Below are 14,926 nucleotides of genomic sequence, written 5' to 3' on the forward strand. Positions count from 1 at the left end.
TCCTTTTCATCATCAAAACGGTTCAAACGTGTATTTTAAGCATTTTGGTATTTTCGGGAGGATTCCTTTTTTTCCATTTTTTTCTCTCGCCATTTTTTTTCTCAAATATAACGATAATCAGCATATTTAACTGCATTCCATTTCATCATCAAAACGGTTCAAACGTGTATTTTAAGCATTTTGGTATTTTCGAGACATTCATTATTTTTTTTATTTCCCGTTTTTTCTCTCGCTTCCTTTTGCCAGTAATATAACGATAAGGAGCGTATTTAACTGTACTCCTTTTATTCATCAAAACGGCTCAAACGTGAATTTTAAGCATTTTAGTATTTTCGGGACATTCATTATTTTTTTTTATTTCCTCTTTTTTCTCTCGCTTGCTTTATGCTCTAATATAACGATCATCAGCGCATTTAACTGTACTCTGTTTAATCATATAAACGACTCAAACGTGTATTTTAAGCATTTTTGGTATTTTCGGGAGATTTTTTTTCTCCGCTTTTTTTCTTTCACTTCTGTTTTGCTCTGATATAACGATAATCAGCATATTCAACTGTACTCCTTTTTATCATCGGAAAGGCTCAAACGTGTATTTTAAGCATTTTTGGTATTTTCGGGAGATTTTGTTTTCTCTCTTTTTTTCTCTCGCTTGCTTTTTGGTCTAATACAAGGAAAATCAGCATATTTAACTGTACTCTTTTTCATCATCAGAATGGCTCAAACATGTACTTTTTGGTATTTTCGGGAGATTCATTTTTTTTTTATATTTGGCCCTTTTTCTCTCGCTTGCTTTTTCCACAAATATAACGATAATCAACGCATTTTACTGTACTCCTTTTAATCATCAAAACGACTCAAACGTATATATTGAGCATTTTTTGTATTTTCGGGAGATTCATTATTTTCCCCCCTTCTATCTCTCGCTTGCTTTTTGCTCTAATATATCGATAATCAGCGTATTTAACTGTACTGCTTTTCATAATCAAAACGGCTCAAGCGTGTATTTTAAGCCTTTTTGGTATTTTCGAGAGATTCATTATTTATTTTTTATTTCCACTTTTTTTCTCTCGCTTGCTTTTTCCACTAATAGAACGATATTCAGCGTATTTAACTGTACTCATTTTCATCATGAGAACGGCTAAAACATGTATGTTAAGCATTTTTGGTATTTCTTTTTAATTTCCCATTTTTCTCTCGCATTCTTTTTCCACTAATATAACAATACTCAACATATTTAATTGTACTCCTTTTCATAAGCAGAACGGATGAAAAGTGTATTTTAAGCATTTTTGGTATTTTCGGGAGATTCATATTTTTTTTTATTTCCTCTTTTTTCTCTCGCTTCCTTTTTACTCTAATATAACGATAATCAGCATTATTTTTTTTTATTTCCCCTTTTTTCTCTCGCTTGCTTTCTGCTCTAATATAACGATAATCAGCATATTTGACTTTACTCCTTTTCATCATGAAAACGGCTGAAACGTTTATTTTAACCAATTTAGGTATTTACGGGAATTTTTTTCCCCTTTTTTTCTCTCGCTTGGTTTTTGCTTTTATATAACGATAATCAACGTATTTAACTGTACTCCTCTTTATCATCAAAACGGCTCAAACGTGTATTTTGAGCATTTTTGGTATTTTCGGGATATTCTTTTTTTTTATTTCCCCTTTTTTCTCTCGCTTGCTTTTTCTACTAATATAACGATAATCAGTGCATTTAACTGTACTAGTTTTCATCCTCAAAATGGCTCAAAGGTGTATTTTAAGCATTTTTGGTATTTTCATGAGATTCATTATTTTTTTTTATTTCCCCTTTTTTTCTCTCGCTTGCTTTTTCCAGTGATATAACGATAATCAGTGTATTTAACTGTACTCTTTTTCATCATCAAAACGGATCAAACGTGTATTTTAAGCATTTTTGGTATTTTCGGGAGATTCATTTTTTTTCCACCCTTTTTTTCTCTTGCTTGCTTTTTCCACTAATTTAACGATAATCAGCGTATTTAACTATACTCCTTTTCATCATCAAAATGGCTCAAACGTGTATTTCAAGCAATTTTGGTATTTTCGGGAGATTCATATATTTTTTTTATTTCCCCTTTTTTCTCTCGCTTGCTTTTTCCACTAATATTACTATAATCAGCGTATTTACCTGTACTCCTTTTCCTCATCCGAAAGGCTAAAACGTGTATTTTAAGAATTTTTGGTATTTTCGGGAGATTCATTACATTTTTTACCCCTTTTTTCTCTCGTTTGCGTTTTACACTATAACGATAGTCAGCGCATTTAACTGAACTCTCTTTCATCATCAAAACGGCTGAAATGTGTATTTTAAGCATTTTTGGTATTTTCGGGAGATCCATTATTTTCTTTTTATTTCCCCTTTTTTCTCTCGCCTCCTTTTTGCTCTAATATAACGATAATCAGCATATTTAATTGTACTCCTTTTCATCATCAGAACGGAGCAAACGGGTATTTAAGCATTTTTGGTATTTTCGGGAGATTCATTATTTTTTTTTATTTCCCCTTTTTTCTCTCGCTTGCTTTTTCCACTAATATAACGATAATGAGCGCATTTAACTGTACTCCTTTTCATCATCAAAAAGGCTCAAACGTGTATTTTAAGCATTTTTTGGTATTTTCGGATTTTTTTTATTTCCCCTCTTTTCTCTCGCTTGCCTTTTGCTTTAATATAACAATAATCAGCGTATTTAACTGTAATCCTTTTCATCATCAAAAAGGCTCAAACGTGTATTTTAAGCATTTTTGGTATTTCGGGAGATTCATTTTTTTTTTTTTATTTCCCCTTTTTTCTTTTGGTTGCCTCTTCCACTAATATAACGATAATCAGCGTATCTAAATGCACTCCTTTTCATCATCAAAACGGCTCAAACGTGTATTTTAAGGATTTTTGATATTTTCGGGAGACAATATATTTTTTTTTGTTTCTTCTTTTTTTTTCTCTCGGTTACGTTTTGCTCTAATATAACGATAATCAGCGCATTTACTCCTTAACTCCTTTTCATCATCAAAACGGCTCAAACGTTTATTTTAAGCATTTTTGGTATTTTCGGGATATTCATTATTTTTTTTTTTTCATTTCCCCTTTTTTCTCTCGCTTGCTTTTTGCTCTAATATAACGATAACCAGCATATTTAACTGTACTCCTTTTCATCATCAAAACGGCTCAAACAGTTGTTTTGGAATTTTCGAGAGATTAATCAGTTTTTTTATTTCCCCTTTTTTCTCTCGCTTGCTTTTTGCTCTAATATAACGATAATCAGGATATTTAACTGTACTTTTCATGATCAAAACGGCTCAAACGTGTATTTTAAGCATTTTTGGTATTTTCGGGAGATTCATTTTTTTTTTTTTTCCATTTTTTTCTCTCGCTTGCTTTTTCCACTAATATAACGATAATCAGCGTATTTCACTGTACTTTTTTTCATCATCAGAACGGTTCAAACGTGTATTTCAAGCATTTTTGGTGTTTTCTGGAGATTCATCATTTTTTTTTATTTCCCCTTTTTTCTCTCGCTCCCTTTTTCTTTAATATAACGATAATCAGCATTTCTAATTGTACTCCTTTTCATCATCAAAACGGCTCAATCGTGTATTTTAAGCACTTTTGGTATTTTCGGGAGATTCATTATTTTTTTTTTATTTCACTTTTTTTTTTCTCTCGTTTGCTTTTTGCCCTAATAAAACGATAATCAGCGTATTCAACTGTACTCCTTTTCATCATCAGAACGGATCAAACGTGTATTTTTGGTATTTTCGGGAGATTCATTATTTTTTTTCTTATTTCCCCTTTTTTCTCTCGCTTCCTTTTTGCTCTAATATAATGATAATCAGCGCATTTAACTGTACTCCTTTTCATTATCAGAACGGCTCAAACGTGTATTTTAAGCATTTTTGGTATTTTCGGGAGATTCATCCTTTTTTTTTATTTCCCCTTTTTTCTCTCGCTTCCTTTTTGCTCTAATATAACGATAATCAGCGCATTTAACTGTACTCCTTTTCATTATCAGAACGGCTCAAACGTGTATTTTAAGTATTTTTGGTATTTTCGGGAGATTCTTTTTTTTTTTTTTTTTTTTTTTTTTTTTTTCCCTCTTTACTCTCGATTGCTTTTTCCACTAATATGACGATAGTCAGCGCATGTAACTGTACTCCTTTTTATCATCAAAACGGCTCAAACGTGTATTTTAAGCATTTTTGGTATTTTCGGGGAGATTCGTTTTATTTTATTTCCCCTTTTTTCTCTCGCTTGCTTTTTGCTCTAATAGAACGACAATCAGCGTATTTAACTATACTTATTTTCATCATCAGAACGGCTAAAATGTGTTTTTAAGTATTTTTGGGATTTTAGGGAGATTCATTTTTTTTTCATTTTTTTATTTTTTATTTCCCCTTATTTCTCTCGCTTGCTTTTTGCTCTAATATAACGATAATCAGCATATATAACTGTACTCCTTATCATGATGAGAACGGCTCAAACATGTATTTTAAGCATTTTTGGTATTTTCGGGAGGTTCATTTTTTCCCCCCCTTTTTTTTTTCTCTCGTTTGCTTTTTCCACTAATATAACGGTAATCAGCGTATTTAACTGTACTCCTTTTCATCATCAAAACGGCTCAAACGTGTATTTTAAGCATTTTTGGTATTTTCGGGAGATTTATTCTTTTTTTTCACCCTTTTATCTCTCGCTTGCTTTTTGCTTGTTTGCGTGTTTTTGTCTCAGAGCTCTTAAATGTACTCATACCAACAGTGCTGAGTCAAGATTACCTACTCTCCGTTTTAGACGCGGCCAGCTTACGGTGACATATGCCGCTAAACAGAGGACCAATGGTAAAGGGAATGTCTTGCTTCGGCATTTGCGCCCGTAGGGCCGTGGCGAAAGACACCTTTGCATTAGACTCCTCATTGAAGAAGTCGGTATGGATCTCTCCACTATCTGTACCCTGGCCCATTCAAACATTGCGCCGTGGAAACCCCTCACATTCAACATCGTGGGAGAATGGTTACCATTAACCAACGCCAGCGGCTAAGAGAGGTCCTTATTAAACATCTTTATTTTTTCATCTTTATTCTGACGGCCCCAAGACAGATGAGTGTGTGGGTGCGGGTCGACTGAATGCCAGTTGAGATTTGCCTGTCTAATCACATATCGATCTTTCTTGCTGAACCTTTTGCTATTGATAAAACTTTAGATTTTGCCCTATCGACGATCTACGATAGAATAGCCACATTTTCAGATTCGTGAAGTTCACTTAGGACATTCATTACCTCCTTAAAAAGCAACCAAAATAAATTATAGGGTAATATCATTCGCAACCTACATAGTACCAATAAATCGATCAAGTTGATATGGGCAACTGGACACTCGGGTATCCATGGCAATGAATAGGTAGACGAATTAGTCGGGTCAACTGGTGATCTGATAGCTTAGTCCGCACGGATCTCGGGTATTTTGTTCCTTTCTAAAAGCAAAAATCCAACTCCTGTGGCTAAGTGAGTGGACAAACCTTCCAATAAACAAAAAATGTAAAACTACTTCAAAGTCATGGGACAAAACCCATAGAAAAAACAGAGAAGAATGTTTTTGCTCGCCTCAAGGTCAATGACATAAGAATCACCAACCTCAACCCATATATAGAAAAGAACTTCCCTCCACATTACCAACAGTGCACTGCCAACCTTGCAATAGCTCATATTCTCACAACAAGCCAAAAACACAATAGCAATAGTCGAAATTTGAAACACTGCCTCAGATTAAAAAAACATTAATTTCACACCATTAAATCTATTGGCAAATGAGTTATCCATAAAGTAATCACTTTTACAAAGGAAACAAAACTTTATGACATTTTCTAGCTTGATAAGATAGAATGGAACCATTGGCTTAATGAACTTGGCACATGCCACTGGTTGATTGCTAATAAATCTAACTAACTGATCGTCAGCACACGTTCCGCTCTTTCCGTGCTGTTCGCGTACCTTGCTCCTCTGGCTTGGGGCATTTTATTCATATTTTCTTTTCTTTGCATTTTTAAGATCTTTGGCTCAACGGATGGAGGCTATGGCTGAATCATAGCTAGGCCAGAGAATGATTTTTTTTAGTATGGAAAAAGGAGAGACATCTTGTTTGGTCTTCGAATATAATATCATGAATGTAATGGTCTTGGTCGGTATTTATCTTGTCTTTTTATAAGTATAAATCAAAGGAAAAGGGAAAGATCAATGAAAAACAAATCAAAATGATATTATAGTTTATTATTACTATATCTATAATACAAAAGATGATGAATGGTAGGATGGTTGTATATTAATCTGAGTTAATGATCCATTCTTAAACTTCGTATACCAAACTTGGCTCTCTCAGTGGAACAACAAACTATAACCTGAACATATATATGGTTGCTTGAATCTATCCATGCCTGTTCAGTTAAATCCTGTGTAGTTAAACACTTTCTTCTTACATGTAGATTGACGCTCATACATAAACTAAAATAACACATTTATCCATACGCTCATGCTACCCAAGGGATAGAAGGTTGAAAATTCTCGGGACATGCTAATGGTACATTCTAGCTGAATGACTACAAAATAACCCTACAGATCTCAGGATTTTTCACCGAGAGTGAATTTAACTCAGAAGTGACCTCCAGCTAAGCTGAACCCAAGTTAACTCTGCCTTTCCTCCTCGATGGGCAAACACCTTCTGCTGTACCAGAGGACCTAAGACACTTCGAGACTAACTAGGTATCCGTCCAGCTGGAGACATCCTCCTTGCCTGCTTTCACCTACTCTCTACCTGTGTGATACACGTTCTTTAGTCAAATCATGTTTTTAGGCTAACTCAGTATTTTTGGCTAATCTGATTTTCATTTACATATACACTTCGCCTTATGGCCGTGGTTTATATTGTTCAGCTACATATCATTTCTTTTGACTGAAATGTTTATCATCATCACTTGCTTTTGTGAAGGTATTAATCTATACCTTTTAAAACTCACACACACACACCCATGCGCGCGCACACACACTTGGGTTCCGATTGGCTGGAGGTCACTTCTGAGTTTAATTCACTCTCGGTAAGTGGTAAATAAGTGGATCATTGGATGTTTTGTGTATATGTATGTATGTGTGTCAGTTAATGAGTGATTAGACAGGAAAGCCAGAAAGAGAGGAAGAACCTCATGTCTGGTATTCTTATCACTGATCTGGTAAATAAAATAAATAATTATATTTTGTATATATTTAATAACTTCCCAGAAATACAAAACATTGCAAGCTGTAATCATTATTTACACCAGAAAATAACATATATGTACATACAACTACAAACATTTACCCTTACATATATAGGGAAACAAAAAAAACATTCGTGCCAAAGGTAAAACCAGTCCATCAATGATCCTTATGTCTAATGCATCCATAGAGTAGCACTAGAAACCCAAAACTAAGACTGTGAGGCTACTGAAGAACACTATATGGGGGTGGAGGCATGATTCACAGCTGCAATTTTGTTTTATACATCAGCCTCTCTAAGACATGCATGTTTCTCCTATACGTTTCTTTCTTTGTTCAATTTTCTCTTTTCAGATTCTGAGTATATACTTAACTTAATTTGTCAATGGTCTTCAATGTGACTTCATTGTGGAAGGAGTAGTATCATAATGTTTTGAAATTTTTAGGCATGGTTAAAATAATTACTATTCCATTTAGCTTCCAAGGGTACTTCATTGTACTTCATGAAAATCATTCATGTGGAGCCTCATCATTTCTTTCTATGTATCATATCATCTTTGGTTACAATGAATTTATTATATATTTGTCTAAAATAAGCAACTTCTAAATTAAAGAGGAGGTAATCAAAATCATGAAACCGATCATGACTAAAAGTATAGTTACTAGCAAGGATTTAACGAGTATGAAACAGTATGATAACATTTACTATTATGTAAAATTATTACAACTGAAAGTAAATGGTGTCCATATTTTTTTCTTTGGTTTTAATGAATATCATGTTAAAAAAATATCCTAGTTTCATTTACATGAAACCCAATAATGAGCATAACAAGTAATCACCCTCTGTCCCCTCAAATCCAATGACACTAATATGTCATGGTAGTTTCCCTTGGTCCAAGCCCATTATGTCCACCTAAAAAAATACAATTCTCTATATCCTTAGGAAATGTTGGACCACTGATTCCTTCTGGATCACTGCAGATCCTGTAATGCATCTCTTGAAAACCTCATAGTCAACAAGTTGATGGAAACTATGGTTTCACTGCAATTACTTGGACCAAACCTAAACCTTTGGTGAACTGACATTAGGAGAACTACTGGGGTGTTTTACCAAGCCAATCACAAAATTTAATCCTTTTCTAATATACTGAGTTTTTCACATGATCATTTTACTGTGAAAAAATGCACAATGTACAACATACAACTACCCTAAATACATTTGCATTTTAATCCACCCTCTGCTTTCAAAATCTTAGTCTACTGCCTCCACTCTCATTTTGTTGTATCACAGTAGACCGATATGATAAATGATACAGACAAGGAAATATTGTAAGAAACAAGCAAGCAATTACCTGAGGATTGTGTGGGGAAAATGTGGTGTCATTTATAAAACTGGGTGACACACTTTTTAAATTAAGTATAATGGTAAGACATCTGAAAAGAGAGAAGTGCCAGTATGCAAAACAAGTATGAGAAAAGGGAGGGAGGAGGGAGGGGAGGGAAGGAGCGAGTGAAGGAAGGAAGGGAGAGAAGGAGAAAGGGGAGAGAAGGAGAGAGGAGAGAGAAGGAGAGAGAGGAGAGAAGGAGAGGAGAGAGGAGAGAGGGAGAGAGGGAGAGAGGGAGAGAAGGAGAAGAGAGAGAGAGAGAGAGAGAGAGAGAGAGAGAGAGAGAGAGAGAGAGAGAGAGAGAGAGAGAGAGAGAGAGAGAGAGAGAGAGGAGAGAGAGAGAGAGAGAGAGAGAGGAGAGAGAGAGAGAGAGAGAGAGAGAGAGAGAGAGAGAGAGAGAGGAGAGAGAGAGAGAAAGGAGGAGAGGGGAGGGAGAGAGAGGAGAGAGGGAGAGAAGAGAGAGAGAGAGAGGAGAAGGAGAGAGAGAGAGAGAGAGAGAGAGAGAGAGAGAGAGAGAAGAGAGAGAGAGAGAGGGAGAGAGAGAGAGAGAGAGAGAGAGAGAGAGAGAGAGAGAGAGAGAGAGAGAGAGAGAGAGAGAGAGAGAGAGAGAGAGAGAGAGAGAGAGAGAGAGGAGAGAGAGAGAGGAGAGAGAGGAGAGAGGGAGAGAGGGAGAGAGAGAGGAGAGAGGGAGAGAGGAGAGAGGGAGAGAGGGAGAGAGGGGGAGAGAGGGAGAGAGGGAGAGAGGGAGAGAGAGAGAGATAGAGAGAGAGAGAGAGAGATAGGGGGAAGAGGGGGAAAGAAAAAGAGAAAAGGGAGGGAAGAAAGAGAGAAAAGGTAGGGAAGAAAGAGTGAGAAAGAAAGAAAGAAAGAAAGAGTGAGAGAAAGAAAGAAAGAGTGAGAGAGAGAGAAAGAGAGAAAAGGTAGGGAAGAAAGAGTGAGAAAGAAAGAAAGAAAGAAAGAGTGAGAGAAAGAAAGAAAGAGTGAGAGAGAGAGAAAGAAAGAAAGAAAGAGGGAGGAGGAAGAGAGAGAGAGGGAGTGAGAGGGAGAGGGAGAGAGAGAGAGAGGGAGAGGGAGAGGGGGAGAAGGGAAAAAGAAAAAGAGAAAGAGAAGGAGTAAGAGATATTTGTTAATTTTTCCATGCTTGGCAAAAGATTTAAGAAGACACACACTTCTTTTCTGGCATCATGTACAGTCCTGTTAATTCTTTACTGTGAGGTTACTATGTTTATTCTAATGGCTTACAGGCTTAATAAATCAAAACAACAAGCATACCTTAAATGTGAATTTCTTAAACTGCTCACAGTACATATCTAGTCAATCCATTAACACATTATTAATTTCTGTCATTTGGGAAGGTAACAGTAAAAATATATGATTTTTTTACATATTGTATACTTTAGAAATATAGCTTACTTCGTCCATCCAAAAAATATGGAAATGTGCTTCTTATCAAATAAGAGTTTGGAAGGTGGGTACATTATGGCTGTGTGCTCAGTTTTGATTTCTTTATCAAATATAAACTTTACTGCCAAACAACTTATCTATTTCTCTTTCTTTACTTCATCAGGAAATTCATCAATTGTCTCAACTTCTTCGTTACTGGCTTCATCAGTTGTTTCATCTCCTTCTGGCTCTGCTATGTCATCAATACCATCTTCCACATGTCCCTCTGCTGCTGCAGTAGCTGGCACTGTATCTAATGCCTCATCATTAGCTCTATCAACTTCCACAAAATTTATGTCTTTGGTCAAATCATTCAGCATTTCCTCCAACTGCTCAGCTTCTGAATTTTGATCATCTACATTTTTGGAAACTTTAGGCCCTATAATTATGGAATTTGCCTGAAAAAAAAAAAAATAATAATATACAGAAAAAAACAATAATATTGTAAAGAATAATTATTTTGAAGATCACTCTACATCAGCAATGACAATGAATAATATTTACAGGCCATTTTTGCATTGTCAAATGTTCATGTGTAAAATTCAAACTATTTCCAATCAAAATATAAAAAATATTGTTAATATATGTTAACTTATGTCAATGCATATAAATAGGGGTATAGGGATATATAAAATATGAGGTATATCATTTTAGGCTATAATGCAGACTTACCTGTTGTGCTTGACACTTGTTAACATTTTCTTCTTCTTCTTTGACTTCTGTCTTCTTCCTGTTGAAAGATGCAGCCCGAGCAGCCGGTGTTCGTCGTTGGGGAGACTCAGGATTCCTGAAAAAGGCATTTACAAATAGTAATACTAAATAATTTCTTATATCTTCATAACCCAATTTGTACAGGTGTCACGACATACATATTGGCACTGATTAGGCCTAAAAGACGGGAGTCAATGTGTACATGACGCGACACTGGGATCTGCTCACAGTTGAAGTGACACAGTCATGAAGTATCATGGCTGTAACAGCATTAGCTGTACAGCTACAGGGTTCCAAAGTCAGCCTAAACCCACATTTTATTATGGATTTATGGAAAAATATTGTTTGGGCTAGTCTGCCCTACCCAGAGGGTGGAGAAAACCCTTTCCCCGTCCCTCTAATTTTTAGCTGGTGATGCTAGTGTTGTAGACTGCCTGCCCTGACAACAAGTTAGGTCGTTAGATGCCCTGTCCGCAATTGGTTAACCCACTCACGATGGGGGCATTCTAGCCTTGAATGTCACAAAGCTGGGGCTTTTGAACGCTTAGGCCTAAATCAATTAAATGGCTGGCACAATACTGTGCCGCCCGGCCACTGGGCTTCTGAATGAGCGGTACAGTAGTGTACCACCCGTCCAGAGAGGGTTAATAGACAATATACATATTTAAAAATATAAAAGTTTACATACACGCTCATGCACACGCTCACACACACGCTCACACACACACTCACACACACGCTCACACACACGCTCACACACACGCTCACACACACGCTCACACACACGCTCACACACACGCTCACACACACGCTCACACACACGCTCACACACACGCACACACACACACACACACACACACACACACACACACACACACACACACACACACACACACACACACACACACACACACACACACACACACACACACACACACACACACACACACACCTGAATGAGACTCTTCGCTTTTTGTGTGTCCAGATATACTTGTCCAGGCGTGTGAAACGGTATTTGAACTTCATTCGTTCCTTAATCTTCTGGGGTATGATGGAGATAGTAGTCAGTGTGTTTCCCAGGAATAATACAAAAAACAGGACTGCAAGTGTTGATACCTGTGAAAAAAAAAAAATCCTTAGAACTGATTTCTTTCCTATTTAATCAAGTTATCTGTCAGTGAAATAACATTTGTACCAAACTTTTCTTACACTTAAATGGGAATAAAAAAAAAAAGCAATGTGGAAAAAAAAAATCCTTGCTACCTTGTCTTAACTATAAATGACAACAACCATTCATCTTTAGACTTACATGCCACTCAGCATTATCGGTGAAGGAAAGCAGATACAATGTGTATGCGTTGTAAAGTTCCCAAAAGTAACCAACAAAGAGGAAGGGCAGAATGAACCCTAGTCCACGCCACATCCAAGAGTGAAATCCTTCAATTGTAATATCCATATTGTGACGCTCTCCAAGAGCCTTAAGGCGATAAAGGCATCCACGTTGATACATAAATTGCAGGTACTGGACAAAGCCTGCAATAAGAACATTAACCTATTATTTCAGAAAATAAAATCTTGATTTACCTATTTTGCAAAGATACTATATCTATGAGCCTAGAGGAAAAATATAATATAAAGTAAAGCAATAGTATCACCAATACATTCTAAAACAAATTATCCAGACCATATTAAAAGTACTTACTGATATACATGTTAAACATCATAAACTGCTTGCGGAAAGCATAATATGTTTCTCCATTGGGCCATATAAGCAAGATGCCAGATAGCACTGTAGAGATGAAGTGATGGGCTCTCCACCAGCCCTTGATTCTAGATCCATTAACCTTGTGTAAATAAATAGAATATCATTGCTTTTAAAATTCAAGGAAAAAATATTATACATTAGCCTATTGCAAATGGGTGGCAACACGTACATACCAAACAAGTTTTTGGCCTTCGTATGAGTGGCAACACATAGGTGCCGCCAGTTGTCACGGCATATTTGACATTAGGGGAGAGAAGTTCACTGCTGCTGTCCTTCTCCATTGCATTTTGAATAGCAACTCTTCTGATTTCAATTGCAATTATAATTACTATAATTGCCGTAACATTAATCAAAATGGGTTTATTTTAAAATCCCAAATTACACCTTCTCCTAGCAGTTGCGGGAAAGAAAGCCTTGAAGAGCAGCCTTCCACAGTCTCTACCAAGCATCATCTTCATGATCACACACAGAAAGATGCCAACCTCTGGCTTTGTAATACTGGTGATGCAGGCTGTGCAAGTAGAATGGCAAGAGGAAGTTGATCCAGACCATGTGCATTGTCTACATTAACCCTCTCTGGACGGGTGGTACAGTACTGTACCGCTCATTCAAAAGCCCAGTGGCCGGGCGTCACAGTATTGTGCCAGCCATTTAATTGATTTAGGCCTAATAATTTGAACGCCCCGGCATTGGGACATTCAAGGCTGGAATGCCCCAGTCGTAAGTGGGTTAACCCTCTCTGGACGGGTGGTACAGTACTGTACCGCTCATTCAAAAGCCCAGTGGCCGGGCAGCACAGTATTGTGCCAGCCATTTAATTGATTTAGGCCTAAGCGCTCGAAAGCCTCGGCATTGTGACATTCAAGGCTGGAATGCCCCCGTCGTGAGTGGGTTAACCCTGTGCCTGTATGGCTGCTTTATGATGCGGCACTCACACTCGTAAGCACAGATCTCCTTCCTCTTCCCCATCTCTTCATTCATTTTCATTAGGGATGATAATTTCTTTCATATTTGTTTACGAAAGTACACATACACAAAAAAAATGAAGAATCTTTTCATCCCCTCATAAAACTGTAATACTACTATTACACTGAGTATAAAGAATATTATTGAGATATTAACCCTATATTGCAAATCTATACTACAACATTGATGAACTCTAAATATAACTCTAGTGAATGCATCAGAGCACTAAAAGTTATGCTATGTCTGCTCAGATATAAAACCCATCTTGCAAGAGGAAATAGTGTCCATCCTGGGGACCAGTCAAGCAAATTTATCCTCATCCACAATGTGTTAAAACATGTGCATCAGTTCAGACAGATATGCGAAGACGTCGCTTCGCCCGGGCTATATGCTCAAGGCGGCCCGGCCTCTGCCAGCTATGAGTGCTGACTCATCTTATCTAATCTTATCTGATGCATGTGTAGGCATATACAGTACATACTGTTATATGCATATATTAGTTTATCATTATATAAATAAGTTATGTAAGATGGTGTGCATTTCATATGCATATGTACTACATATTGCATTTAATAAATAATAATAATCCATGTAACTATGATATACAGCTAAAATATCATACATCTGTGAGAATCAGCAAGAACTTACCTTGAGTATACTCTCACGGATTGTAAGAGTACAATAATACCAAACTAAAAGGAACATGTGGATGAGATCAGCTGTCCTGCAAGAACAAAATATACATGAGAAAGTGAAAGAGAAAATTAGAGATGGAGGGAAAAAATAAAGAGAGAGAGAGAGAGAGAGAGAGAGAGAGAGAGAGAGAGAGAGAGAGAGAGAGAGAGAGAGAGAGAGAGAGAGAGAGAGAGAGAGAGAGAGAGAGAGAGAGAAAGAGAGAAAGAGAGAGAAAGAGAGAAAGAAAGAGAGAAAGAGAGAGAGAAAGAGTGAGAGAAAGAGAGAAAGAAAGAGAGGGAGAGAGAGAAAGAGAGAGAGAGAGGACGGGAGGGAGAGGAAGTGCGCGGGGAGCATCCGCATTTTTTACCTATTTAGGAAGGAACTTCGTGAGCGATACCTCCCAAAACCACTTTAAACACTTGTGAAGTCGTGCCCACTTCGATAAAGATAATGTAAAGTGACACACATATAGAACAGATTGATTAATAGTGAAAAATAGAAAGATAGTGAGTCAGAAAATCTGAATCAAGTGGCAGAAGCAAGTGTCTATCTGTGCGTGAGCGACCGTGACAATTTGATCTTGCCAGATAGTGAGAGGAAGATAAAAGTGAAAGATTCTGCTTTCTTCGTGAATAGTGTGAAATAAAGTGGCAAAACACGGAAGGTGAAAACAACTAATAGAAAAAGGCAAAATTATAGGAATATAAAGAGAATAGAATTCTCCCAA

At 36.8% G+C, this 14,926-nt stretch overlaps 1 protein-coding gene across 1 annotated transcript; it reads right to left on the bottom strand.

The window, feature by feature from the left end:
- Positions 1-9,908: 9,908 nt before the first annotated feature.
- On the bottom strand, positions 9,909-14,312 carry LOC122266831 (transmembrane protein 120 homolog). The gene is made up of 6 exons (XM_086550789.1): positions 14,173-14,312; positions 12,496-12,637; positions 12,103-12,326; positions 11,746-11,909; positions 10,755-10,869; positions 9,909-10,480 (listed from the first exon to the last, which is right to left on the bottom strand). The coding sequence occupies exons 1-6, from the start codon at positions 14,227-14,229 to the stop codon at positions 10,181-10,183; spliced, it is 1,002 nt and encodes a 333-aa protein (XP_086406915.1). The 5' UTR covers positions 14,230-14,312; the 3' UTR covers positions 9,909-10,180.
- Between the last annotated feature and the right edge of the window lie 614 nt (positions 14,313-14,926).

The sequence above is a fragment of the Penaeus japonicus genome, unplaced genomic scaffold (assembly GCF_977035675.1).
Source record: "Penaeus japonicus unplaced genomic scaffold, GWHDUDI00000001_assembly GWHDUDI00000024, whole genome shotgun sequence".
In the NCBI taxonomy this organism is placed as follows: domain Eukaryota; kingdom Metazoa; phylum Arthropoda; class Malacostraca; order Decapoda; family Penaeidae; genus Penaeus; species Penaeus japonicus.

Excerpts from the sequence above, each read along its gene's own strand:
- LOC122266831 (XM_086550789.1), bottom strand. The coding sequence starts at position 14,229 with ATGTTCCTTTTAGTTTGGTATTATTGTACTCTTACAATCCGTGAGAGT. Across the intron at positions 11,910-12,102 it reads CCGATAATGCTGAGTGGCAT|GTATCAACACTTGCAGTCCT; the intron begins GTAAGTCTAAAG and ends TTTTTTTCACAG. Across the intron at positions 10,481-10,754 it reads ACAAGTGTCAAGCACAACAG|GCAAATTCCATAATTATAGG; the intron begins GTAAGTCTGCAT and ends TTTTTTTTTCAG.